Source organism: Perca fluviatilis, chromosome 10 (genome assembly GCF_010015445.1).
Source record: "Perca fluviatilis chromosome 10, GENO_Pfluv_1.0, whole genome shotgun sequence".
NCBI classification, from domain to species: domain Eukaryota; kingdom Metazoa; phylum Chordata; class Actinopteri; order Perciformes; family Percidae; genus Perca; species Perca fluviatilis.
Genome location: NC_053121.1, coordinates 4,492,998 through 4,518,485, shown reverse-complemented (window position 1 = coordinate 4,518,485; position 25,488 = coordinate 4,492,998). Strand labels below are relative to the sequence as shown.

General features: G+C 42.9%; 1 protein-coding gene across 3 annotated transcripts in view; it reads left to right on the top strand.

Moving 5' to 3' along the window:
* The window catches only part of si:ch211-159i8.4 (matrix-remodeling-associated protein 5), a 48,695-nt gene extending 23,456 nt beyond the window's left edge, over positions 1–25,239 (top strand). For all 3 annotated transcript variants that reach the window (XM_039812981.1, XM_039812982.1, XM_039812980.1), the window contains exons 2-17: positions 1,563–1,688; positions 2,090–2,226; positions 6,559–6,688; positions 9,685–9,923; positions 10,300–10,451; positions 12,872–16,066; positions 16,239–16,513; positions 17,815–18,103; positions 18,635–18,832; positions 19,564–20,082; positions 20,214–20,385; positions 20,847–21,113; positions 21,228–21,354; positions 21,723–21,803; positions 22,433–23,579; positions 24,168–25,239. In XM_039812981.1, the coding sequence (XP_039668915.1) occupies positions 1,602–1,688; positions 2,090–2,226; positions 6,559–6,688; positions 9,685–9,923; positions 10,300–10,451; positions 12,872–16,066; positions 16,239–16,513; positions 17,815–18,103; positions 18,635–18,832; positions 19,564–20,082; positions 20,214–20,385; positions 20,847–21,113; positions 21,228–21,354; positions 21,723–21,803; positions 22,433–23,579; positions 24,168–24,721 (7,569 nt within the window). In that variant the 5' untranslated portion in view covers positions 1,563–1,601 and the 3' untranslated portion in view covers positions 24,722–25,239. The remainder of the gene's footprint in view (positions 1–1,562; positions 1,689–2,089; positions 2,227–6,558; positions 6,689–9,684; positions 9,924–10,299; positions 10,452–12,871; positions 16,067–16,238; positions 16,514–17,814; positions 18,104–18,634; positions 18,833–19,563; positions 20,083–20,213; positions 20,386–20,846; positions 21,114–21,227; positions 21,355–21,722; positions 21,804–22,432; positions 23,580–24,167) is intronic.
* Positions 25,240–25,488: the final 249 nt, after the last annotated feature.

Here is a 25,488-nt window from a genome sequence, read left to right as displayed (position 1 = left end):
ACCTGACATTGTAGAAAACCACAACTGCCAATGTTAAGTGGTTATTTTCCATTCTTGTGTTGTGTTGGATTCTACAGTATTAGTTTGCGCTATACCAGAGCGTGAGTTTGCGTAGTTAATCCTCAATGCTGATAGATGATTGTCTATTTTTATGTGTCTTCAACTAAACATATAGTCAAGATTATGTTGAATAAAAGATTTACAATTTGCTGAGTCCCCCAAGTAAAGATGTAGTGAAGGCGGGCAGGATTTAATCGAGTGTTTAAACCTCTCTGACATGTTTTATCAACCTGGAGGATAAAAAGTTTTGTGTTAGGAGAGCTGCTGCAGTTTCTTTCTTTCTTTCTTTCTTTCTTTCTTTCTTTCTTTCTTTCTTTCTTTCTTTCTTTCTTTCTTTCTTTCTTTCTTTCTTTCTTTCCTCATCTTAAATTTACAGGTGTACCAGCTTAGCCATGTGTAAAGTGGTTATTAATGTTCTGCATTTTGCTAGTCCTTATGTACATTTTCTCTTTCACCATGTCTAATCTAAGCAAAAAAATAAATCTGGGAGTTAGTTATTGCCGTTTGAAGTCAAAGTATCTTTATTAGTCTCCCATGGAGAAATTTGTTTTGGACACAGAGAAATTGCTGCAAGAGTTACAACAGAGACACAAAACAAACACAGGGTTAAAACACTTAGAAGACAAATGTACATTGAACATATAGGCTACTCAAAGAGCTGTGCAAATTGCAAATTACCATTTTCTATAGACTACTTGTGCTAAAAAAAGAAAAGCCATCCTTCCTACATTCTTCTGTTCTACGGGTTGAAGAACTCATCTGGTGTCAAAAGATGAAGTATCAGCTGAATACATGGGCGTATAGATGTGTATACTATAAGGGCCCTGTGCTTGTGAATGTGGAACTTGTTTAATATAGGTAATATCTAAAGATGTTAACTTGCAAAATACTAACAGGAACAGAAAAAATATTAACAATGGATCACATGACTACTTATAAGTGAAAGGGGTCACACAGTGATAAACCCACACATAAGAGTCCCTCAACTCTATGACGACTTATAGCCTCATTTAGCTCATCATTTTGATTTTAAGAACCTGCCACTTTACTATTTTGGTACAAAGTCAGTGGCGGTTCGGGGCGGGGAGGGGGGGACGACACAGACTGGCCACTCTATTTGAAATGGTCTAGAATCGACACTGTATAAAGTTAGCTAGTTGGTGAACTTAGTGGAGCATTTAGCAGCTGGTCAGATATTTCCCTCAAGAGATGTTGGAGACCAAAAAAACTTTTGCTCTGTATCTGCTGGATGTGTAAACCTAATTTTAACATTTAAACTGCTTATCCTGATCAGGGTTATGAGGGGCTGGAGCCCATCTCATTATGCAGTGGTTAAAAGGTATAGTAGAGTAGATCTTGCACAGGTTGCTAGTGGGTCACTTCCTGTACCATCATCATCTACTGTGCACACGGATCAATAGCAATGTGACTATACTGAGTCAGCGGTCCATCAGGTACATTGACAAATGTGTACATCTAAATCACTTCATCCCCTCCTGCAGGTGTTTCAATGACGTAAGCAGTCAGACAGCCATCCAGTCATGGCGCTGTGGTGGTGCGCCAACATCTTCTGCCGGTTGGCTGCAGCGTGGTTTCCCCTGCTCTTCTCATCACTGCTATGGCAAACGGTAATATATATATATATATACATAAATGTATACATTGATTGATTTTCCAGTTTTTCTATGGGAAATCTTGACTATATCTTGATGGAATTGGGCACAGGAGAGCACAATAATAATACACCTGGTGTATTTTATATAAGCCAAAAGTCGATTCCCTCCACTTAGTATTGATCTCTGTCCAAACTGTCTGTCAGTGCCTACACAGGTCTGAACTCATTTGTTTGCTTCTCCTTCTTTGCTGAATTTCTGAATTTGCCTCTGCTGCTCACTGCTTTCTCATGCCTTCCCTCATTTATCTTCTCTGCTCTCTTTTATTTGATTCCTACCCTTCTCCATCTGACTGCTTTCTGTTGTTAACCATTCCTCTCATCCTATTTGCCCTTTCTTCTTCCTCCTCTCTGTAGATCTCCCCCATACATGCCATCCCATCCTGCCCCCGGAGCTGTAGCTGTCCGGGCGTCAAAGAGGTCCACTGTACGTTCAGACACCTCACCACCATACCAAAAACCTTTCTGAAAAACACAGAGAGACTCAACCTTGGGTAAGACTCAATCACTCGCACACTGAAGCGTTGAGACATTGGCCCAATCCCACAGTGAGCCCTGAGGGCTAAGGACTAAGGACTCACAGACTTAATTGATCTCAGGTACTAAGTGAGTGAGTGTGTGAGGCCACATGGGCTCAGATAGGTAGAAATGGGATCGGGACAGCACTTCACGAGATCACGTTACCTTGGCGACGTTTAATAACAAAGATGTTGCTGACACTTGCCGGTTTGGGAATTTTCATTTTAAGTTTGTTGCTTTCCACACGGCCAAGGCCCAGGAAACGGCTACCTGATTCCAAACTCTTGTTTTACGAGCTGGACAACAGGTTGGTCCGTTCCGTGGTCGTGTGTCGTGCTGTTGTTTACCTTCGTAATTTCCGGATTTCCCTATCGTCTCCGCGGTGAACGTCACAACGCTTTGAACTGTGGGTAATTCCCTTTGGTGAAGTCTGCATCGGTAAGAGATGCAACACAAATATTTATTAATTTAATGATTAAATAAGGTAATGTCTCCAAACTTACCTCAATTATAACTTGTCTCCTGCTAGTTATACTACAGCACTTACTTTAAAAAAAAAAAGTTAAATTAATAAATATTTTTGTTGCATCTCTTTTCGGTGTTGTAATTTGTAGACGGCCCTAAGCACTCGGCTTCCTGCAGGTAGCAGCAGCAGCAGCTAGCAGAAGAGAGCAGGCAAGTGTTCATAAACTTCTGGTGTACTTACAAACTTTCCAATCCATCGTTTTATGAGTGCATAACCTGTTTGTACTAGTGTAGAAGTTTGGTATCATTTCGGGCATTATTAGTGGGGTCATTTACGAGATACATCACTGGATCCATTAGCCCCGCGCTAAGCTATTCAGCTGATAACGCTACTCTACGCTAACTCTCCCAATGTTCGACCCAGGTGAAAAAAGCTTCTGGGGGGGGTGTTTGGCTCGAGGTCATGGTGCAAAGGACCCTAGGGTGAAATTACTCCGAACCATCACTTTAAAGGGTGGGAACATGAAAACATATTGCTGCTTGCCATCGGATTATCATACGTTAACCTTCCTTAAGAAAATAAGGAGCCAGTTTGACCAGAGAGAGCAGTCTCAACAATAATAATAATAGCGATAATTTGACAACATCTTCTTTGAACACAGAAGATAAGGGCTTAGCACCAGCATTTGCTGAACTCACTCTGGAGGGGATAAATCTCCTGATCACTTCCATGTGGACAGAGCTTTCACTGCCCTCCAGCACAGCGGAAAAATAGCCCAGCCACTGTTTTGTATATAACAAACTGCCTTGTCTAATAACTGGCTCCAAACAATACATATTTACAGGGCAAACTATTTGGCAAGCACGGCCAGAGCTACAGTATTGTTCACAGGAGGCGTTCCCATTTGCATGTGTTGCTCTATTGTGGGAACAGAAATCACTGCATTTCAGCTGCATTGCATTTGTGCTTTAGCTCTCCAGCTCTTCATGACCGGATAGAATACATTGATACTGTGTAATAAAGCATTTTAGTTGGTAAAAAGCTACAATGCGGTGCCAAGCTACAGTCCACAGGAGGTAAACTGTCTCCATATACAGTACAGTGGGAACGGTACTGTGGGAGCTATTAGTAATTTCTAGATCATCTCATGGTCTTGAACTACAACAGAATGCTATACTGTTTTATACAGCCAGCATTACACTGTTGGGACTACATTAGGAAAGGTTTGGCAACAGCAAGCGTTTAGAATTAGAATTAAATTACAACACCACCTTCAGGTCCAATTATGTAAAGAAATAGATTCCTACAACTATAGAGCCTTCTCACATTTGTTTCATGGATCTGATCTTAAGACATATTGCAGAGTGCAAAGGAAACCCATACAGCACATGTAAACAGACACATGGCATATATCATCGTACAACATAATAAAAAAGTTACAAAATGGACACTACATGATTTCCACATGGCAGCAAGTGAGAGGCTGATTCCACATTTCTATCCACTACTTTTGACCAATTGCTAGACTCTCCAGAACAGCAACTGTATACAGCAGGCCTATCAAGCTTTGGATGTCTCTACTTTGAAGCAGTGTGGGGTTGTAGTAAAAAATTACTCCATAAAGGATATGGAGGATGGCGTCTTTTTTTAGCCTGTCGAAAAACCATAAACACAAGAGAAAAAGTGTAAGGAATGGCTAAAAGCGTGTTTGTCTCAGGGATGCTGGAAGTGCGCTCAGCCTTGCAGCCAATTTTGTCCAGTTGCCATTTGCAGTATTGCAACAGAAAATCCCCCTACATTATTAGAGTTATGTAAAAGAAAACCATTTATGGTTCAAGTCCCCATACGGACCAAAGTACGGTGTTGGACTGGTAGCTGGAGAGGTGCCAGTTTACCTCCTGGGCACTGCCAAGGTGCTCTTGAGCAAGGCACCAAACCCCCAACCGCTCGGGGCGCAACAACTAACTAAGAGGGGGTGAGGCTTAGGGAACGGTCAATTACAAAACTGAACACACTGCTGTCACTGCTACTTACCCCAATGGATTTTAAATGTTTGATGTTTCACTTTTGTATGTAGATTTCTAATTCCCTATTGTTTTCTGATGGTTGATCTTTGTGTGGGGTAGAAGGCGGTGTCTGTTATAATGGGAACAAAGAGAATTTCTCAAGGACACTTGAGCAGAGCAGACATTTGGAAGGGGATCAAACCTTTAAGTAACTAACAGGCTCTTACTTTCTAAACATGAGACCACCCTGCTAACTGGGGTCCAGACCAGGGGGATTTAGCCTCTAATTCAAAACTGTTGGTATATGTTCATACCAGGCATGTTTGGAGTGTGTTATTTACAGTCTTGGGCCTGTTTTCCTTTAGTTTGGAGCAATGGGCTTTGCATTTAAAAATACATTGCTCTAATAAATGCAGGCATCCATACTCTTTCAAAAGAAATTCTGTGCTGATTGTTCAGTGGCGTGGAGGATGGTATGGATCACCTAAGCACCTGGCATAGTATTTCTTCAGGTGCTCTGTCATGATAAGGTAATGATGTATTATGGAAAACAGTGCATACAAGTCTGCCATGATTAAAGCTGTAATCAAATAAACTATTATTGCAAGTTCTGTCCCATTAGGAGTGCATGTAATATTTGGTTGCCATGTCTAATTCACTTGGCTGCTGAAACGTACAATTTACATACAGAAGTGCAACAAAGGAAACTGGACTGACAACAGTAAAGTAAAGGTAGTTTTACACTTACAGCCTCGGTACGCTTCAAGCTAAGTGCCTGGCATGCTCGTCTTAACAGCTTCTGAAACCCCCCTGCACTTTTCACCAGGTCTGACTTTGGAGCGCTGTGTCCAAATGTTTGTGGACCATGTGTACCATGAAATGTATTCTGCGAAAGCTTGTAACTACTGTATGGTGATGAAATGCAAAATTGTTAGGTTATAAAAACAAAGCACAAACACTGCCAGGGTTCAAAGTTCAGTTAACACTAAAACTATGTGCATCATGGTACTGAAAGACAACCTAGATGAAAGTGAGCACCAGATTATATATTGTGAGCTGGCTGTTTTATTGATGCAGTGGAAAAAACGCAGAATCTCCCTTATGCGTTCAATAGGGTAGGGATAACTGCTCCCAGGGATAGTTGTGTTTTGCACACTGACAACAGGATAGCAGACTGTCAGACAGTACTGTCCTGATTCCTGTTCTTGGAAGGCCTGACTAACTCTCATACACTGAAACCTGTCAAATGCTGTCGGCCCCTGCCAATAGAGAACGTGTTCTGTTAAGTTCCTTTGATGATTAATGTCTTTGGCTCGGGCATTTACAACCTAAAGACTTCAAAGAAGGTTTTTCTAATATTTATTTGTATTTTGATTGCTGATATAATTATCTCATGGGGCAATATGCACATAGACCCTTGCTGCTGTGTTACGTTAATGTTGTTTACAAGAGGACAAACCTAATTAAAAAAAAAAAATACTGAATTTCTAAACGCATGCTGGGCGAATGCCCACTGTACATTGATGCTAACTAAGAAGGTTGTGAAGTAGATGCAGCATGGTAATTCTGTGTGTGTATGTTTCCCCTGACTAATGATGCAATAACTGCGTGTCAAAGGTTGCCTGGGGTCTAGGTGTGATCCCTCTCTCCTTCTTTTCATCCATTCTTTCCAGATATCTTTCCCCCTCGTCATTTGAAAGGTCACATTGCCCAGACACACACGCAAGCGCTGACTGTTAACTAATATTAGTTTCCTATCCCTCTGACCCGCCTTATGACCCTCTCTTACTCTTTCATCCCAGAAACTGGTTCTGTTTCTTTTCTCTCTCTAACAGTTATAACAGCCTGACGGAGTTGGACGGGTCAGAATTCAGGTCACTGCGGGAACTGGAAATGCTCATGTTGCACGGCAACGACATAAGCACAATCCATCCTGGGGCGTTTTACAACCTGAGGTCACTACAGGTAGGGTTTGTGTTTGTGTGTGTGTATTCTGGTAATACTATATTATTAATACTTAACTTCTCAAAATGTGTCTTCAAAATCAGGCAGACTTCTAATTGTTTACTAATTGTAGTGAAAAGCCATTTCAAATATAACCTACTGAATTCATGAACCCACGTGGATCTAGGAGCAAGTGAACCTGCACCAAGGACTGAAATATCAAACTTAATTTTTAATCATGGCTCATCATTTAGAATTAAGTCCCATAACTTAAGTTAGTTTCTTATTCTTAGAGTTAATTCTGCGAGAACCTGGGTTTTCTCCTACATTCTGTTCAGGTCCCAAACAGATGCAAGTCACCTGTTAAATACAAAGGGTTTTTGATGTGTGGGTCTTTGATCTGTTACCTTCTTCATATCTGGCTCTAAATCATATCTGGAGCAACGTGTAGCCAAAGCATATGTAAAAGTAGTGAACCATGCTGGGGCTGGCTAACACCACAGTGCATGTACAAACACAGCCAAATCAAATCTCCCCCTACATAAGCCCCATTAAAGCCACTAATTAGTGGTGCTTTGATTGCTTAACTAAAAACGCAGTATGTCTTGTTGGCTCCAGAAGTGCTGAATCAGAACCTAAATTTGCATTGTAAGGGACTGTTCGGTATTTATGGAATGGACCACCGGAGGAAAATAGGGGAGGGTCATGTCTTTTTATTCTTTGTTGAGGGGAGGGTCACCCAACTTTTGTATTCATGAAAACCGCAAAATTTCAAAGTGGCTTGTTGGGTGCATACCTTTCCATGTAGCTCTCACTCTCGGCCTCCCATCGCTAGCAGATGGGTCTGACCCAACAAAAATCGCAACATGACAGCAACACGAGTTTGGAGTTGCTTTCTTTGAGAATGCAACCCTATAGCTAACTGCACCACCTGTTGCCAAAGTATTGTCACTGACATGGAGCTGGAATATAATGAAGCTGACTAGCTCTAAGGTTTCACGTTGCCTGTAGACCACATTCATTTAAAATTAAACATTGCAGTTTGTGCTAAGTGGAGCGTGTGAGCGCTGATCGCAGTTACGTGTCAGTTAAACTTCTCATCTCCAATCCTATCTATAGAGCTCCAGCCAGCTCACAGCGGGGTCTGGGGAAGGTGGACAGGGCGGGCGGCAAGCCAGCAACCCCGGCAGGCACCCGCCGGCTGTCACATGAGACTGTGGAGCTTCTGAACTCCGACACAGTCGGACCAAATTTGCAATTAGCCATCAATTTTCGTAAAACGGCCCATATTTGACCTCTACATGATTGATTTCTCGCATAAAAAATTCTCAGAAGTGAATTTAGTAATGAAATAGCAGATGAACAATGTATAAAGTTTCCAGTTGTTGGCCACAACAGCAATCCATGGTTGCACACCAACACACTTACCTTTGAGTTTCTGATTGGGCGGGCTAGCTGTCAATATGGGTTATTACCCAGTGTGCTTTGTTGAATGGTCTCAATCTTTTATTGTTTTATTTCATGTGAATACTAGTTTACTAGAGGAGTAACTTAGTATTTGAAGTAATGCAGTAATGCAGGAAGTGTGCATTTAGTTTCCATGCTTATTGTGTTTCCGCAACAATGTTAGTGACTGAAATGGCCACCATAATAGTGGAGTGTGATGTGTAAGATGAGAAAGCAGAGGTTAAAACATGTATGTTATGGTTGTAAAAAAACAATGGGCAAATGTACATCTTTGCCAAGTGCAAACCAGTACAGAAGGCATAAAAAAAATGTTGGGGAGGGTCATTCCTTTTTTTCTCTATCCTTTTGGAGGGTCATAGAAAAATGTATTGCTGGCGAAGGGAGGGTCAAGTCTATTTTGACTAAAGATACCAAAACTCCTCCGGTAGCCCCTTAAATAAAAAACAAACAGTCCCTAAACAGACTGAATGCATCAGAATTGGATGTGAAGCAGAAACAGTTAGGGTTGGGGTTGAGCATATATAGTTATATAGTTTCTGAGCCAAAATTAAGCTTAGTGTGGGCGGCTTCGGGTGGCTCCGGTGATCTTGGCAGTGCCTGGCATTCAAAAATGGGCAAAGAGGTGGAACGTGGATGGAGCTGAGGCGAATGAAGCCTCCAGTCTATGCTCGTCTCCTGTGACGGCAGCCAAAGCACTCAAAGCAGAACGCCCTTAATTAGAATTACAGACCAAAACCATTTTAATACCATGCCGTAAACATGTTTAATTCTGCTGTAACGTTGGCCATTTTAACATGGGGGTCTATAGGGATTGACTCTCTTTTGGATCCAGCCTCAATTCTGCATTGGCTTTATTTTTCAGCACCGGAGGTAGATGTTGGGGTTGAGTCATTGAGTTATTGGAGGAACAAATGTCTCATATAATGAGGATGAGATGCTATTTTGCAGCTGATAGTTTCAAAATGAAAATCTCACCTAGTGCACTTTTTTTTTTTTAAGTAATCACAATCACTTTATTACAATATCTAACAGAATTAAGAAATCTGAAGGTTCTACATGCTGCCAAACCCACTGAGAAAGTCTTCTATCTATAAGCCACTATTGGTTACTTTTAGCTCATTTTATCCTGAGGCAGCCATTTCCAGCAAACAAGCTTAGACAAGTCGGGTGTACACTATCTGTCAAGCATGAAAAATCAAAGACCCAAAAAAAACAAGCAGCTGAATAAAACTTCATCTATCAAGCTAAAGATAACAATATGTTTTAAGGAGTTGGTGAATTTAAAGAGAGCTAGATGGCTGCTGAATATGGACATTCTATTGCTTAAAGCAACACTAGAGAACTTTTCCCACTTCTGTCCCCCGACAGGTTATCTCATTGGAACTACAGCTCGCGCTACCCGATCTGGCAAACTTGCATAATGTAATGTAATGGACAATTCCGCTTCCAACCTGTAGGGGGACCGAAGCGGGAAAAGTTCTCTAGTGTTGCTTTAATATAGTTTGAATGGTCAATAAATGTCACTATAACTCACCCTTTTTTTTCCCCAGATCTTGAAGTTGAGTTACAACAAGCTCACATTGGTGAACCCTGGTCTATTGGAGGGCCTTGTTGGTTTGATCCGTCTCCATCTGGACCACAACCTCATTGACTTTATAGAGCCCTACTCCTTCTCTGGCCTGACCTCCCTAAAACTCCTGCAGCTGGAGGGGAACCTTCTCAAAGAGATCCACCCTCATACCTTCATAACGGTGTCACTGCTAGGAAGCTTTTGGACCTCTGGACTCAAGTAAGAAAAGAAAAAAAGACAAGGGATATTTCTCTTATTTTATTTGTTAAATGGGAGGTAATTATATCTTGGAAAGAATGTGAAGGATAGATTAAAAACCACCACCAAGACTTGTTTAAGAGGAAGTTGCTTTGCTTACATAATTAATGGAGTTTGTATGCACAACAAGAGAGTTCCCTCCTGTTAAAAGACACATATATATTTCCCCCAAATTGCTTAAAGGTATAGAGTTGCTATACCTGTACCTCATAGCTTTTGGATATGATAGTATATTTGTTCCGCTGTCTTCTGCATGGTCCATGCATGGATAGGCATCATCCCAGTGTCACCCTGCAGATCCATAGGTGAAGGAACTGATATCATGTTTTTGTCTCAGACACTTACACCTGTCAGACAATCTGTTGGAGCAGCTTCCTGCCGTAGCACTGAAGACAGCTCCCAGGCTTGAGCTCCTCTCTCTGCATGGTAACCCCTGGACCTGTGACTGTCAGCTCCACTGGTTAATAGAATGGAGCTCCACACATGAAGGTAAGGACGCATACGTAATTACTCCAATCATATTTTCTCACATTAAAACACTATTCCCTACTTCTTCTGCACCAAAATGTTTCATCTAAACCGGATGACAAACGACTAAACTACTATGTTAAAGGACAATTCCGGCGCAAAATGAACCTAGGGGTTAATAACACATGGGTACCGAGTCGACCGATATGTTTTCATGCTAATCGAATGTGTCTCTAGCTTGAAACAAGATACCGCAAACCGCTGATTAGCTTATAAAGCTAGTCGTCGGGGCAGTGGGTAAATCACTATTTCTATACCACTAACAAGGCTCAAAATAGCACCACACTTCCACGGTAGCATAATGAGGGTCCCTACATGTAAACCGAAGCATTGAGAACTTTGTAAGTGTACAGACAGTTTATTAAAAAGATTATAAAGACCGTAGCGTTCACGTATACAAGCAGGCGCCATCATGGGAAAACAGTCATGACCAGACGAACGGCATGCAACCAGTAACATAGCTCAAGGGGCGGTGAAAAATTTGGAGCTGCATTAATCAATGTGTTGGTCTCCGTGGCGAAAAAGAACAAGCTTGCGTTTAAGTTATGTACTTCCGTTTACTTTGTTGAGAATTGCTCTCTAAACCCTGTCTCTTGTAAAGTAAGTAAGTAAAGTTTATTTCTAGAGCACATTTAAACACAGTTTAAGCTGACCAAAATGCTGTACAAAAAAGCACTAAGGTGCTGTATTAACCCTTGTTTTGTCCTATGGGTCACCGGGACCCGAAGGACAACACAATTAAAGGTCCCATGACCTCATAAGGAGCAAGATTCCAGATCGGCCCATCTGAGCTTTCATTTTCTCAAAGGCAGAGCAGATACCCAGGGCTCAGTTTACACCTATCGCCAAAACCTCATAAAGTGACATTTTCATGCCATGGGACCTTTAAAACATAACATTGTCTCCAACAACTCCTGAGTAAAATATCTAGGTCTTAAATTGTTGGGGCTTTGTAAATTATAGAGTGTGGTCTAGACCTACTCTATCTGTAAAGTGTCTCGAGATAACTTATGTTATGATTTGATACTATAAATAAAATTGAATTGAATTGAATTGAATTGAAATGCTCCACTTTAAACTTGTTAGCAAACCGTTACTTATGCTTCACACATCCAGCACTTACAGAGCAGCGTTATCATTTATTCGGAGTCTTGTTTCTGACCAACAGCAAATATTCACTCTCTTTTAACTCTGTTTTTGGTCTTGACTAACTCCTCAAGGAAATATCTGGCTTTTTAGCTTCTAAACGCTGCACTATGTTCACCAGCTAGTCTCTAGCTGTGTCTGCGTTCTGTTTAGGGCTTAATGGGTAGTGTGGTTTTAGAGCCGTTTCACTCAAAACAGTTGCCTGCTGCAGCTAAAAAAGACTTCATTAGAGTGGTGAGAGTGAACCAAAACCGTAAAGCTGTGGCTAAACAATGAGCTGAAACTCACTATAAAGTTTAGTCAAGTCGAGGGGGAGCTGCTGATTCAGGTGACAATTCTCTCTCAGTTCATTACTACGAGCGACCCCTTTCACATTGTTTTCTCATCTCATTTGACACATTGCTATTATAAAGAATACAAAAATATATAGCCACTTTAAGGAACAATATCTGTCACAATATAAATGGAGATGTAGATCAAGACACTGAGCCCCATGACCAATTAGCTCCTGCCAAGGTAAAAATGTATATAAATATTAACCTTTAAATTAACAATTAGTAAATTAGTCATCTTAATGCAAGACAAACAACTTTGTGACTTGTTTCTATATTATTAATATATGCACAGAAAGAAAAATGTCTCTGGGCTTCAGATGTGTGTTTTTGACCAGAAGCAGAGCATAGTGCTGGCAGAAAATGTCGCAGGCCTGCCATCCAGCCTCTGCATGACATATGAAGGACACAGCTGCTCTCAATAAATTGCCTGTATTTGATCCACATTCAGTGTAGAACATCAATTCAATTGTTTACAATTTCTTTATCCCTCTTTTTCCGTCAATATTTTTCATGACACGTGCTTTTTCTTATTTGTAATTGCTTTGTTACGTTTAACTAGTTCCATATGCCAGCTGTTTGTATCAACACAACCGTTATTATACCACTGTTTTTGGCCTGCTTCATCTGAAAATAGGGGTGCGTGACTGCCAGAATTAGTGGATGCATGAACCTTCACTGAACTCAAACTGAAGAGATAAAATTGTACCACCATTTTTTCAAACCCCTATAATCCCAGATTCATGTTTTATTCTTCACCTTTTCCCCCTTCTTTTCCTTTCTCCCATCTTAATTAATTTCTGACTTTTTCCCTCACAACTGCCACTTCCCTCCCCTGTTTTCCATCGTTCCTTCTCCTCCTGCCTTTTTTTATCTCTTCCACTCTCCCCCTCTTTCTCCCAGGCGTAATAAAGTGCAAGAAGGAACGTGGCTCCAGTGACACTTGCCCCCTGTGCTCCTCTCCTCAACCCCTGAATGGGAGCCTTTTGCTAGAACAGACTCCAGACAAGCTCACCTGTGAACGGCCATCTCTTCGCTCCACCCTCAAACAGTGGGACAATCCTGTGTGGGCTGAATCTGATGCAGAGCCTGACCTCCCGTACACGCGGGACTTTGAAAAGCCTTTGGGCCATCTGACTTTTGTTCTCTCTGACAGCCATGGAAACAGTGCTCACGTGGCGTGTGACGTGCGGCACCCTGGAGACAGTTCACCCATGACTTGGTCAGGAAAACCACATTCACCCGGGGAGTTGTCTGTCAATGTGTCACTGGTGACTGTCCTGGAGTGTGAGATTGATCGGGAGACGTTGCAAAATCTATGGCAATTGGTCGCATATTACTATGAAAGCCCTGCTATTTTGGAGAGAGGTCAGCAGAGAGGAAATGCAAGTGGAGTAACCTATCAATATGTCCAAGCCGTAAATGAAAATTCCCCATATTTCACAGAATTAAAAGGGTATTTGGTAGCAGAACCCTCGTGGCTGCTTCAACCCAGAGTCACTTTAAGGCTCAACAGACAGCAGACAACAACCAAGAAACTGGTGATGGATTTCACTACTGTAATCACCAAGCAAGTCAACAGCCATAGAGGGACGGAAGATGACAATGACCACACCATGTCCTGGGCTCTAATTCGCAGAGGGACAGCCGGGCGGGTTCAGACTGCTCTCGAGGGTTCAAAGGTTAACTTGGAGTGCAGTGTTGTCACTTCAGATCAGGAGGTGAAGGTGGAGTGGATGCTTCCAGATTTGTCCATTGTGGAAGATGCAACTGATAAAGTTGAAATTTCTGAAAGAGGAGAACTTGTGATTTTGAACGCCACACTGTCTGACTCAGGCCTTTACCACTGTATGGTCAGAACCATAGCCGGTGTGGACTTGGTGCCTCTGAGGCTCACCATCAAACAATTCTCACTCAGCCCCACCGCCTTCAATGGTCAGAAAATTGTAGTTGAAAGGGGACACTCCTTTACCCTCCCTTGTGAGGTGACCTCAGTCCTGCCCAGTCAAACGATGTGGTACCTACCTAAAAACCAAATTCTTCTTCCCACGCAACAGACAAGACGGACAGAAGTGATGGAAAATGGGACCTTGTTCGTAAGGAGGTTAACACAAGAAGATGCAGGGGAATATACCTGCCTGACCTCAAATATGTATGGCGTTGACATGCTTTCACACATGGTGGAAGTCACAGGAGAAAAGACTTCTGATGGGTCCAAAGTACAGACTGCGCAAGAGCAGCCGAGCTTGACAATTGGCGTGGAGGAAGGAGAGGGTTCAGGGGGAGATTACCAGGAAATTATACGTCCTTTTGCTACACAGTTCCCTAAGAAGGTAGGAACACAACAAAGGAATTCTAATGGCCTTTCAAAAAGGAAAAGAATCAAAGATTTCAAGAGAAAACCCAATACATCTGTGAAGGAGTTAGATCCAAATCGTTGGGCAGAGATATTGGCTAAAGCTAAAGCTAAACCAAGTGTTGCTCTGCCCACAGAGCAGTCACTACCAGAGCCTAGCACTGTAACCGTCCAAACAGGTACTTCCAAACCTACTACTACAGCTGCTTCTACAATAGCTTCTACTGCTAACAACTTACCCCTTACTACTACCCCGTTTGATATTAGTACAGAGCCAAAACATTTCCCCATCGACACAAAAGCTAAGACTGAAGCCTATTCTACAGAGAAGAAAGGGGATAGCTCAGAAACATCTGAAAGTCTTCCAGAGGTTTTACAACCACCGCCTACCAGAAGTACAGAACCAACCCCACACAAGGTTGATGGGATCGTAATAAAAGCAGAAGCTGTCACAGACCCCACTGCTGTTGGAACTCCTCAACCAGTCGATCAGTCAGAAAATAGGCACTCTGGAGAGGGGCGAAGGAACAACAACCTTGTTCCTGGTCAGTCAAACAGAAGAAGACCACCGTATAGACGTAGAAAACCCCCAGTGAGAGTCCGACTGCACGGACAGCCCTTCTACCATTCATCAAACAAGCCCCAAACAACTGTTCCCCCAACAACAACCACCACCACACCAACAACAACAACCACCATACCAACAACAACTACTACTACTACTACTACTACTACTACTACTACTACTACTACTACGATAACAACAACTGTTCCAACCACAGTGGAAAACCATGAAACCTTATCTGCTGAGTATCAGACTGAGGAAGATGAAGGCGAATACTATGAAGAATATAACTACAAGGATAGTGGTAGTTTGGATGCCAAGAAAGATTTAAATGGTGAAACCCTGCATACCACTCATGATCTCGACAGTAGCCTTACCAATTTTCCATCAGCTAGAGAAAAGGATGTAGGTAGCTCTCCACCTAATCCAAAGTCGATTGTCACTCCAAAGATAGATAGTACGCCTCATCCAACTGATAGGACTGTTGAAGAGAAGGAGACAGACACTGTAAACCTAAAGCTGTCTGAGAGACAGAGGGTGAAGATAAGAACACAAACTGAAGAAAAGGGCAAAGACAATACAAATCTGGCAGGAGAGAGTGAGAGGGAGGTAACAACAGCAATGGAAAGGCAAGAAACTGACGACATAGACACAGAAGGCATTGAGAAAGACACAGACAAATCTGAAAGGAAGTGGGCTACACAGAGCTACAATACGCGGGATAGTATCCGCTTAACCACACAAAATAGACCAAAACCTAATGCTCAACCTTTACCGGAACAAAATGCACCAACCCAAGCACGCACTTCATCTTCCAAGATCATTACCTCACATTCAACAAGAGGCAGAACAAGACAAGAAGTCACACAGAAAGAGCATAAAGATGTAAACAAGGCAAAAGTGAAGCCTGAGATCCACAGTTTCCCTATAATGGAGCCGGTTCACCCCTGGCTCCATCAGAACAAACAGGCAGGAGGGCAAACTACTACTTCCAGGATGACACAGACAAACCAAGACAGAAACACAGGAAGACAGAGGGAAGTGAATCCAGGCAGACATTCCCAACCTCCCAGAGTCCCCCCGACCTCCCACTGGACTTCACACCATCATCACCATCAATACTACCCCCTCTACCCTTCCTGGCCAGGTCAAAGGGCATTTCCTTATCCAAGGCAAGGTAAATACAGCTGCTGTGTAATGATTTGTTTTTGAAATTTTTGTGTGATGACCAAACGATAAAAAACAAGATGATTTTATGGACTTGACTTGCCAATATACTCAAAAAGGCAATATTATTTGGCTTAATCCGGTTTTGAATGCATGGATGTATATTTGCTCTCTGGTCCTAGGTCCTGGGTCACACCCTGTGCCCACACACAGACCCTGGCCTCTCCCCCACCCCTGGGCTCAAAGCCCGGTTGTCACCAACCGACCAGAGATCACCGCTGAAACGGTGAAGCCCACACCTACAGTTTCTGGAACAACAGGGAACTACAAAGTTACACTCTCTAATCCCCATTTGTCACATCACCATCACCATTACCTTCAAAATCATCATGTGGATGGCAGGACCCAAACCAGAGACCAACTGTTTCTATCAAGGCTGAGAAACAGATACAGACAGGTATGAGGACAAGTGGTTTTTCGGATGTGCAGAATGGCATCATTATTATTGTGTATCTAAATGCTCACGAAGTGAGTAAGCAATATTTCGCTTGCTTAGAAACACAATTGCTAATGATGACCATGATTATCAATCATCTCTCAGAAATGGGATTTAATTCCAGGTGAATGGGTTATAGAGCCCCTTTTACACTCCTTTTCAGAATGATATGTTTACTCTTGGGGTCTACTAGAATAGGTTTACATGCTTTAATGTTCAAAAAACATTATGTTTTTCAAAAAGCCGCAGTCAAGTCAAGTTTCCAGCCGTTTCCAGCAGCCTTCGGGCTAAACAGGAAGTCACAGAAACACTGACATCCTGATAGGTTTGATTCCGATTTAATAAAATGTTATCAGACCCATATATCAGCTTGTACGCAGTCTCCAGTTGTTTTTATTATGACAGAGTAGCTGTCGAAATGCTCTACATGCGATCTGTTGCTGATGTTAATAAACAATAGACTGTAGATGATCTGTAATCTGAACGGATTGAGTCTTCTAAACATTATCAGCCACACGTGTTCTATACAGAAAAAAAACCTTTAAATCAGACAACTAGCAATTAAAATCCCTTCAATTCAAAAACAATAAACCATGTTGAGTCGATTCTGAACCAATCAGCTGTTAATCAGCTGAGAGCCAGGCGTTTCCCAGCTGGGTCTTGCAGTCGGTGGAAAGAAACTGCGCTGCCTGCGTCTCAAACCTGCCGCCGCCTTGATCTCGTGAGGTCATCGTTGCCCAGGTGTGCATGACGTCGGAGCAAGTTGGGATCAAGTCGGACACAAATCTACCCAGCATGCATTGGGCGGCGATCGCCGGTGATCGATTCTGCGCAGGCCTGGCTCATCTCGAACGAGCCTTCTGTCTGAACTCTTGGCCCGCCTTCCCAAAAAGCCCAGTCTGCTCTGATTGGTCAGCTGGCCCACTCTGTTGTGATTGGTCAACCAAATTCAAACAAGCCACTGGACGGGCTGTGCTTGCTCAGGCAGCACCTACTGACAGCACATATGAAAAACTGGGCTGGCTTTCTCAATCAGTGACATCACTAGTTGAGGAATGTCAAACAGGAATGTGGGCGAAGCGTTTTTAGGTTTTTAGAAATAGTGCTGTCTGTAGGAGAGAAAGCTCCATTTGGAGTGAAATGTGTTTTTATACCTTCGAGTATTAAATACACACAAAAATAACAGACTAAAAGTAGGGAAAAATTCAAATAAGCATTATAGGGAGTCTTTAATACTACTAATATAATTTTGATTTTTCCAGGCGCAGCTTGATCGCATTGCTCAGTTAGGGAGGATGGTGACACCCAAACCTCGCACTAGCTACCACAATCCTCCATCTCCCGTCACACCTAAACCCAACCCTCCATCTCCACATAGACCCTACATCCCCAGACCAGCAGCACCCACTGCTTTCTACACTTACACCCTGCAACCACCGAACCCTGCTAAACCTTCATCATCATCATCATTCTCTGGTTTCATCACGACCCCTCGTCCTCACCACCCCACCACCCCTGGGGTTCTGCAAGGAGGTCGGTGGCCTGTTGGAGGTAGATATACACACTATTGAAGAGATATGGGCAATCTAGCTATAAAATGAGCAGTATATTTTAATATATTTGAGTCAGTGATCGTGTGTTAGAATAATTACATTATAAAGAATAGACCGAGACCACTGAAGAGATATTAAAGTTCATTTTACTTGAGAACCCGACAAGGAGGCAGTCTCCACACTACAGAATAATACAGACAATGACCTGACGAAAAGCTCTCTACAGCTGCTTTTTATAATAACAAGTGTAAATGCAATAAATCATGACACAAGAGTTGGTGTCCTCAGTTGTTATCTGGTAAGAGACGATGACGTCTCCCCTATCTGGTCTGGGAGGGCATGTATGCCCTCAGGAACACACTGTGCTTAGACAAGGACAAGCAATGGCTCCATGCTATCTTGTTTAGAGTATTCAGTATAATATTATTCTATGCAAACAGTTTAATAATAACAAGAGGGAAAGTATGTATCATAATTTCCCTAACATAGTGATATTATTTTGTGTTGTTTGAATGTGTCTTTGTATCAGGACGTATCAGCTCTCGGCGACCCACTGCCGCTCCCCCTTTCCCATGGGTGTTGGCAGCAGGAAGTGATGGGCTGAAGCCCCGTATTACCACGGTGACCACAGCTAGTGTGTCAGTGCTGGCGGAGAGTGATGTGTTCCTGCCCTGCAAAGCAACAGGGAATCCCGAACCCGACATCGCATGGACCAAAGTCTCCACAGGTAAGAGGGACAGAGAGGTAAAAAAGAGAGACACGGAAGGGATAAGGACATAAAGCTAATAACAGAAAAGGAACATGTAGGAAAATCCCCAGTTGCTTTCAGCTCATCCACTTTACTGGTCCTGGGTCAGACCAGGTCCAAGTCAAGTCTCAAGTCTTTGAGCTAACGTCCACATATTTTGCATTTAGCGCTTCTTTTGTTTGGGCCTTGCCTAACAAGAAGTTGTTAAAGCCAAAGCTTTTTGATGAATGGCACAGCAGCTACCGGTGCGGTCAAAATGTTTGTTGTCCTCTCTCACGTGTGGCCACGCGCAGCAGATACGTTATCTATTACGTGTAACGTAGGTAGGCTATGGGTTACGCGGGGAGGGGAATAACTTTCAGCTCATCAGACGCTTCCTAAAAATAAAGATTGTTCTCCTGTCCGGCATCTCGAGTCCGAGTCAAGTCTAAAGTATTTTGAGGATGAGCCTCAAGTCAAGTCTGAAGTCACTGTGTGTGTAACTTAAGTGCGACTGGATTCCGAGTCCGAACTCAAGTCCCCATCTCTGGGTCAGACCTGCCTGCCGCTGCCGTGTCTATTTCAACTGGGGATGTACTGTACAACTGTAACTGGGGAACGCCAGAAACAGACAATTTTCAAATGTGGCATAATCAGTCATGAGAATCATGATTTGATGAATTGAAATATCTCCAACTATTGTCTCTTTACCCTTTCTGTTCCCCTCTCAGGTGCCACCATCCCAGCCAACACCAAGCATGGTCCCCGTTTTGAAGTCTTGAAAAACGGATCTTTTGTTATAAAAAACATCCAGCTTCAGGATAGAGGCCAGTACCTCTGCACAGCCCAGAACAGCTTCGGATCAGATCGCATGGTCATCACCTTAGCTGTCCAGACTGAGGCACCCAGGATCCAGCCGCCCAAGTCCACAGATATAGCAGTCTACTTAGGGAAAAGCGTGACTCTTGACTGCTTCGCTTCGGGAAAACCACCTGCCCAAATTTCCTGGATTCTTCCGGACAGGACATTTGTACGCGAAGTCGGGACTGTTCACGCTCCCCTTTCTCCGATGTCTCTGCTTCAAAATGGAACCCTTCACATTCACTCTCTCAATTTCTCCAGCAAAGGGGACTATAAATGTATTGCAAGCAACGCAGCAGGTGCTGATACAATCACTTATCATCTCCATGTGGCAGCTCTGCCTCCAACCATCAGCGAAGAAGCAATGGATACTGTGATCATTCAGCCAGGTATAGTACAGAACTGTAACATCCCTAAACCTTTCCTAAGTTTTTCTCATGAAAAGGCTGGTAAACAAAGACAACAGAGTGTTTGCAATGTCAGAAATAGTAATCGAACTAATAAAATCCCATTCAACCAGGCAGGAGTGTGTATGTCCATTGCTCTGTGAAGGGCGAACCAGTGCCTGCCCTGAAATGGGCGCTCCCCGCAGGGGTCCATGTTAAGCCATCTCAGTTTCTTGGACGCAGGCTGTTTGTCTTCCCCAATGGGACGCTGTATGTGAAGAATGTTTCACCAGCTGATGCCGGGAGGTATGAGATTTGCATTTATTTAAGTCTGTTTTCGTATGATTCAGCCTTTCTGTCTATGCACTGGTCAAATGTCCAGTTGAATATATATATAACATTTTAATTGACTTACCTCCAAATCCGAATGTGTTCTTAATCACTTAGATAATCCTCTCAGTTTAGGTTTGATTTCCCTTTGAAGCTTTACGGGTGAGAGTTAGTCCAATACTTTGGTTTTTTAACATAATACAAAACTAATGGCATTCCCATCAGCCTCAGAAAACTGCATACTTGTAATTGGGACCTACCAAATGTACATTTTCAACTTCTGACTTTGAATGGCATGCAGCAATAGCTAAGGACAGTGGAGGTGTTGCTCACTGCATTTAAAGTCAGAAGTTGTGTACCTTCCTTATCTGGACGTTTGAAATATTTTTCACTGACTGTTGATCCGAGCCCTTAAGCTGCTCTCGATCCTTCCACAGGTACGAGTGTTTGGCCGCTAATACTGTGGGCGTTGCCAAAAGAACTGTTCAGCTGGAAGTGAGGGAAGATTCCCCCTCCTTCCCCCGCCAGCCTCTTCCCCCTCTTCCCATCCCCCCAACCCACCACCATGGTGTGCCATCCCGACAGCACTCTGTCTCCGCTATGTACGGGTCCGCTGTCTACCTCCACTGTCCAGAGTCTACCGGATCCACAAGAGGCACCATCTGGCAGCTACCCTCCAAGACCATCATGGAACATCGATACAGGTAACTTTACTTTTTTTAAATGTAGGAATCAGTACAATACTGGCCATATTATAAATACATTAAAAGGTTTTAATTCCCTGAGTGCTTTAATCTCAACCTCATTTCTCTCCCCAGTCCAGAGAGACCAATTAAAGTTTTCCGTAATGGGACTCTGAGGATTCTTCAGCTAACAGAGCTAGATGGTGGAAATTATGCATGTGTCTTTCAGCGGCCCAATGGGGAGGACATGGAGCTTTTCCAGGTATGAACAGGACCAGGGGCGTAGCACAAAATTCTGGGCCCTGTAGAAAGGCATTTTCTATGGGCCCCTCCCTGCATCCATAGCTATTCATTCTAGCATCTTTTTTGGCCCTCCTCACATGAGGGCCCTGGGTACTCAGTCCCCTTTTCCCCCCCAGTCCGACGCCCCTGAACAGGACATATAAGGATTTCAGGCAGGTTCCTTTCGCTGTCAACTCTTTTCTATTAGTCTTCCTTTCATTTCTTGTGATACATTTTATGTGTATGGGGTTGCAAAAGCTGTAGTAGCGGATCTCTGTATTTTCCAAGGTTTCACTAAAACATTTTTTTTTATGTATTTGCTAATATTTCTTTACGTATTTGCTTTAGGTGGAGGTGGTAATGACCCCTCCCAGAATCGAACATGTGAGGACCGCACAGACCAGGGTCACCTTTGGAGAAAATTTCCAGGTAGGTTTGGAGCGCTAGCTCAAAGTTGATTTAAAGTAGGATAGGCTGGGTCAGACATTGTGGGCACCTTTTCACATTACCTGTTTTTTCTAATATATTGTATTTATTTTTCGACATGATTTTATACGTACAAAGACATTTGACGTTATAATAAGACATAAGGGTCTGATTTCCTTATGGCATCTTAAAAGCAGTATTAACAGATTTGTTTGGCCACTCGGGGGCAGTAAACACAACATTAACTCATTAACACCTTGTGAAGTTAATATGGCAAAAGGATTAGCAAATAGGTGCCTATTACACATCCAGCAGATAAGGAACATTGTCATCCATTTGGAGTTTCTGTCCACCTATGAATGTAAGTTTAATATTCACCCCCCTTTTAGCTCTGTTTTGGTTTCCCAGTCAACAACTCAGTCTGCTGTTTGGTGCTGGGCAGTTAGTGTACAATGGGTTTATCAGAGTTTTTCAATAGATGCTTTTATCTTTCAGCAAAGGTTTAAAAAAAGATCGCTGAACGGAATAATTAAAAAAACACCCCTAACCGATAAGAAATGGGCCTAGATTTATCCTTACACTTATTTTCCTCCCTCATCCAGTCAGCCTCCTTTCTTTGTTTCTTTTTTTAGGTGGACTGTGTTGCAACAGGCCTCCCTGATCCAGAAGTTACCTGGAGTCTCCCAGATGGAACTTTAATCAACAACGCCCTGCAATCGGACGACAGTGGCCATCGCAACCGCCGCTATGTCATTTTTGGCAATGGAACTTTACTTCTCCAGCAAATGGGCAAAAGAGACGAGGGCGACTACACCTGTTATGCCAAGAACAAACTGGGCAAGGACGAAAGAAAAGTGAGCGTCAAAGTGGGACCGAATGCTCCAAAGATTAGATTAAAATCCCAATCACTGGTTACAGTAAAGTTAGGAGGATCAGCTAAGTTGAGTTGTCAGGCAACAGGTGAACCTACACCAAGAATTATGTGGATCTCACCAAGAAACGATGTGATATCAATGTCATCAGACAAATTTCAGATCATGGACGATGGGATGTTAGTGGTGAAAAAAGTAATACTGGCTGACGAAGGGAAATATGCATGTGTGGCACGAAATTCTGCCGGCGACGATGTTAAAAACATGAAACTTGAAGCTGAACTCCAGGAACCCTTTATCAACGGCATGAAAGGGATGAGCACCACAAAGGTTATGGCTGTTTCCTACCAAACAGCGCTACTGGATTGCAGAGTGGAAGGAAAACCTGAACCAAGAGTCTGGTGGGTTACTCCTTATGACCACTCGCTGCCAACACCCTACCTGGGCGGTCGCTTCCAAGTCCACCGGAACGGTAGCTTGGAGCTGAGAGGGGTGAGGAAAACTGATGAAGGGAGGTACATGTGTCTGGCTAAAAACAATCTGGGTGAATCCTCACTTTTGGTTGAGCTAGACGTGGCATCAATAGCTGAAAAACCAAGTTTTGCTGTTCCCAATATTGAAATCTTACCAATAAAGCAAGACGGTGAGGCAATAATCCTGGAGTGCCCCGCTCGCGGCAAGCCGAACCCAGAGTTTACATGGGTTCTACCCAACGGGACGATGCTAACGCCTGGTATTACACTCCAACGCTTCACGCATCATCTGGGTAACGGAAATCTACAGATCTCTCAACCAGTTGCAAGTGATAAGGGAGTGTACCGGTGCCTAGCAAAAAATGTGGCAGGACAAGCAGAGAAACGTTATGCGCTGGAGGCGGGCAGAAAGCCACTGATCAGAGGATCTACAGGTATGGTTTTTCATCTCAAATTAATGAAGCAGAAGTCTTCCTAGTTTTGTCAATAAAGAGTCCAAAGGCAATAGTTTGCTCTGTTCCAAATCAGTGGAAGGGTTGGCAAACTTTTTTCCTCAGTTCGGTTTCTTCTCACAGAGAAAAACATTCAAATAAAACAAAACGCATCACTAAAAGTCAGGTGAGAACATTCACTCTGCTCATTGATTCAATGTGTTTTGGGCCAGAGTGAGAAGGTCCTAAAATGGTCCGGTTGAAGGCCCTATCTTCTCCAATATCGATTAAACAACCAACCGCTCCAGAATTCTTTTGTGACTGGACCAAGACCACTTCCTCTAAAAGGTCTTGGGGCTCTTGTTTTGGTCCACAACCAAGAAAGATTTCCGTATTCAGATCTGCCCAAACTAATCGTACCAAGGGGGAAACCAAACTAGAGTCCAATTTAACCAGACTAAACGCAGGTTTGAAAATATATGAAGAATCAATGGAAAATCTGGCTATATTGCTTTACTTGTATTGTATTTTTTGTTGTATCAATCATCTTTGCAGAAAATTGACTTACTGTTAATAATTTTACTTCTCCAGGTGGGATGAAGATCACTTACGGCCTCAATCTCAACTTGCCCTGCACTGTGGATGGCTGGCCGCAGGCATCAATCACTTGGACCCTACCTAATGGTCTTGTTTTGGACAAACCTCAGACAATTGGCCGGATTTTTTTTTTTGCCAATGGGACACTCCAACTCAGGCAGGTCGCCACCTTTGACAAAGGAACATACATCTGTAAGGCCTCCAACTCGTTTGGTTCCTCAACACTATCCTACCCAGTTGCAGTGATGGTTTTCCCACCACGTATCACTAATACGCTGACCTCAATTACAAGAGTCAACCGGGGATCACCAGTGAAGTTAAACTGTGTTGCAACTGGTATTCCCAAGCCGGATATTTCATGGACGTTGCCTGGGCGCACAACGCTGCTTCCACATAATCGCTTCACAGTGCAGGGAGGAATTCACATGACAGAGGAGGGCAGTCTGGTCATACAGAACCCTATGCTCATGAACTCTGGCATTTACAAATGCAATGCTAAAAACGCACTTGGAACAGACTTTAAATCTACTTACCTACAAGTGGTCTGAGTGACATTTAAAATGATGCGACTGGGAAAGTGTCACAGCAGAATTAAGACTGGAAGAGGATTTTTCATGATTTGAATATTCTGCATAATATACTGTAGATGCTCTGGAGAGAGACCTAAAACTGCCTGACTTGAGACACCTTGCAAAGCAGTTTCCACTGAACAATTACATTTTGAAATGTGGACTTCACAGATAGCATTTACCTTTTGTGATTTTTGAACTACACTTTAATTGTTTTATGGCGCAAATGTTGCAGAAGTCTTGTAATTCTACATTTCAGGCCTTGAAAATAATTATTACTTGTCAAAGTGCCGTTTTAACTCACTGCTCAAAGCTTTGCCTTTCCAGCCTTACCCTGTAAGTAATTTCACATTCCCCATACGACAATATAATTTGTAAAAATTTTACCTTACACTGCAATTTTACTTTAAAGGTACCCTGCCACACGTATTTCATTACTTTGTGGTAATGTCTGAAGTTCTAGCATGGACTCTGTAACATTGTGGAAAAAATGCCTTGGTTACCTTGTTTCAAGCCATTCTAGCGTGGTATAGAAAGCCTGCAGGAAGACTCAGCTCGATTTGTGCCAGTTCTCATTAATATTCAACAAGCTAAGCTGCTTGACTCTGATTGGCTAACAGCTAGCCAATGAGAGCCTGCCTATCAGCATCCTTGACCCTGCACAACAGGGCGAGCTCATGAATAGTAATGAACTCAGGCAACACCACGTCAGACTGACCAGCTTTTGTACGTGGCCTGATTTCTGA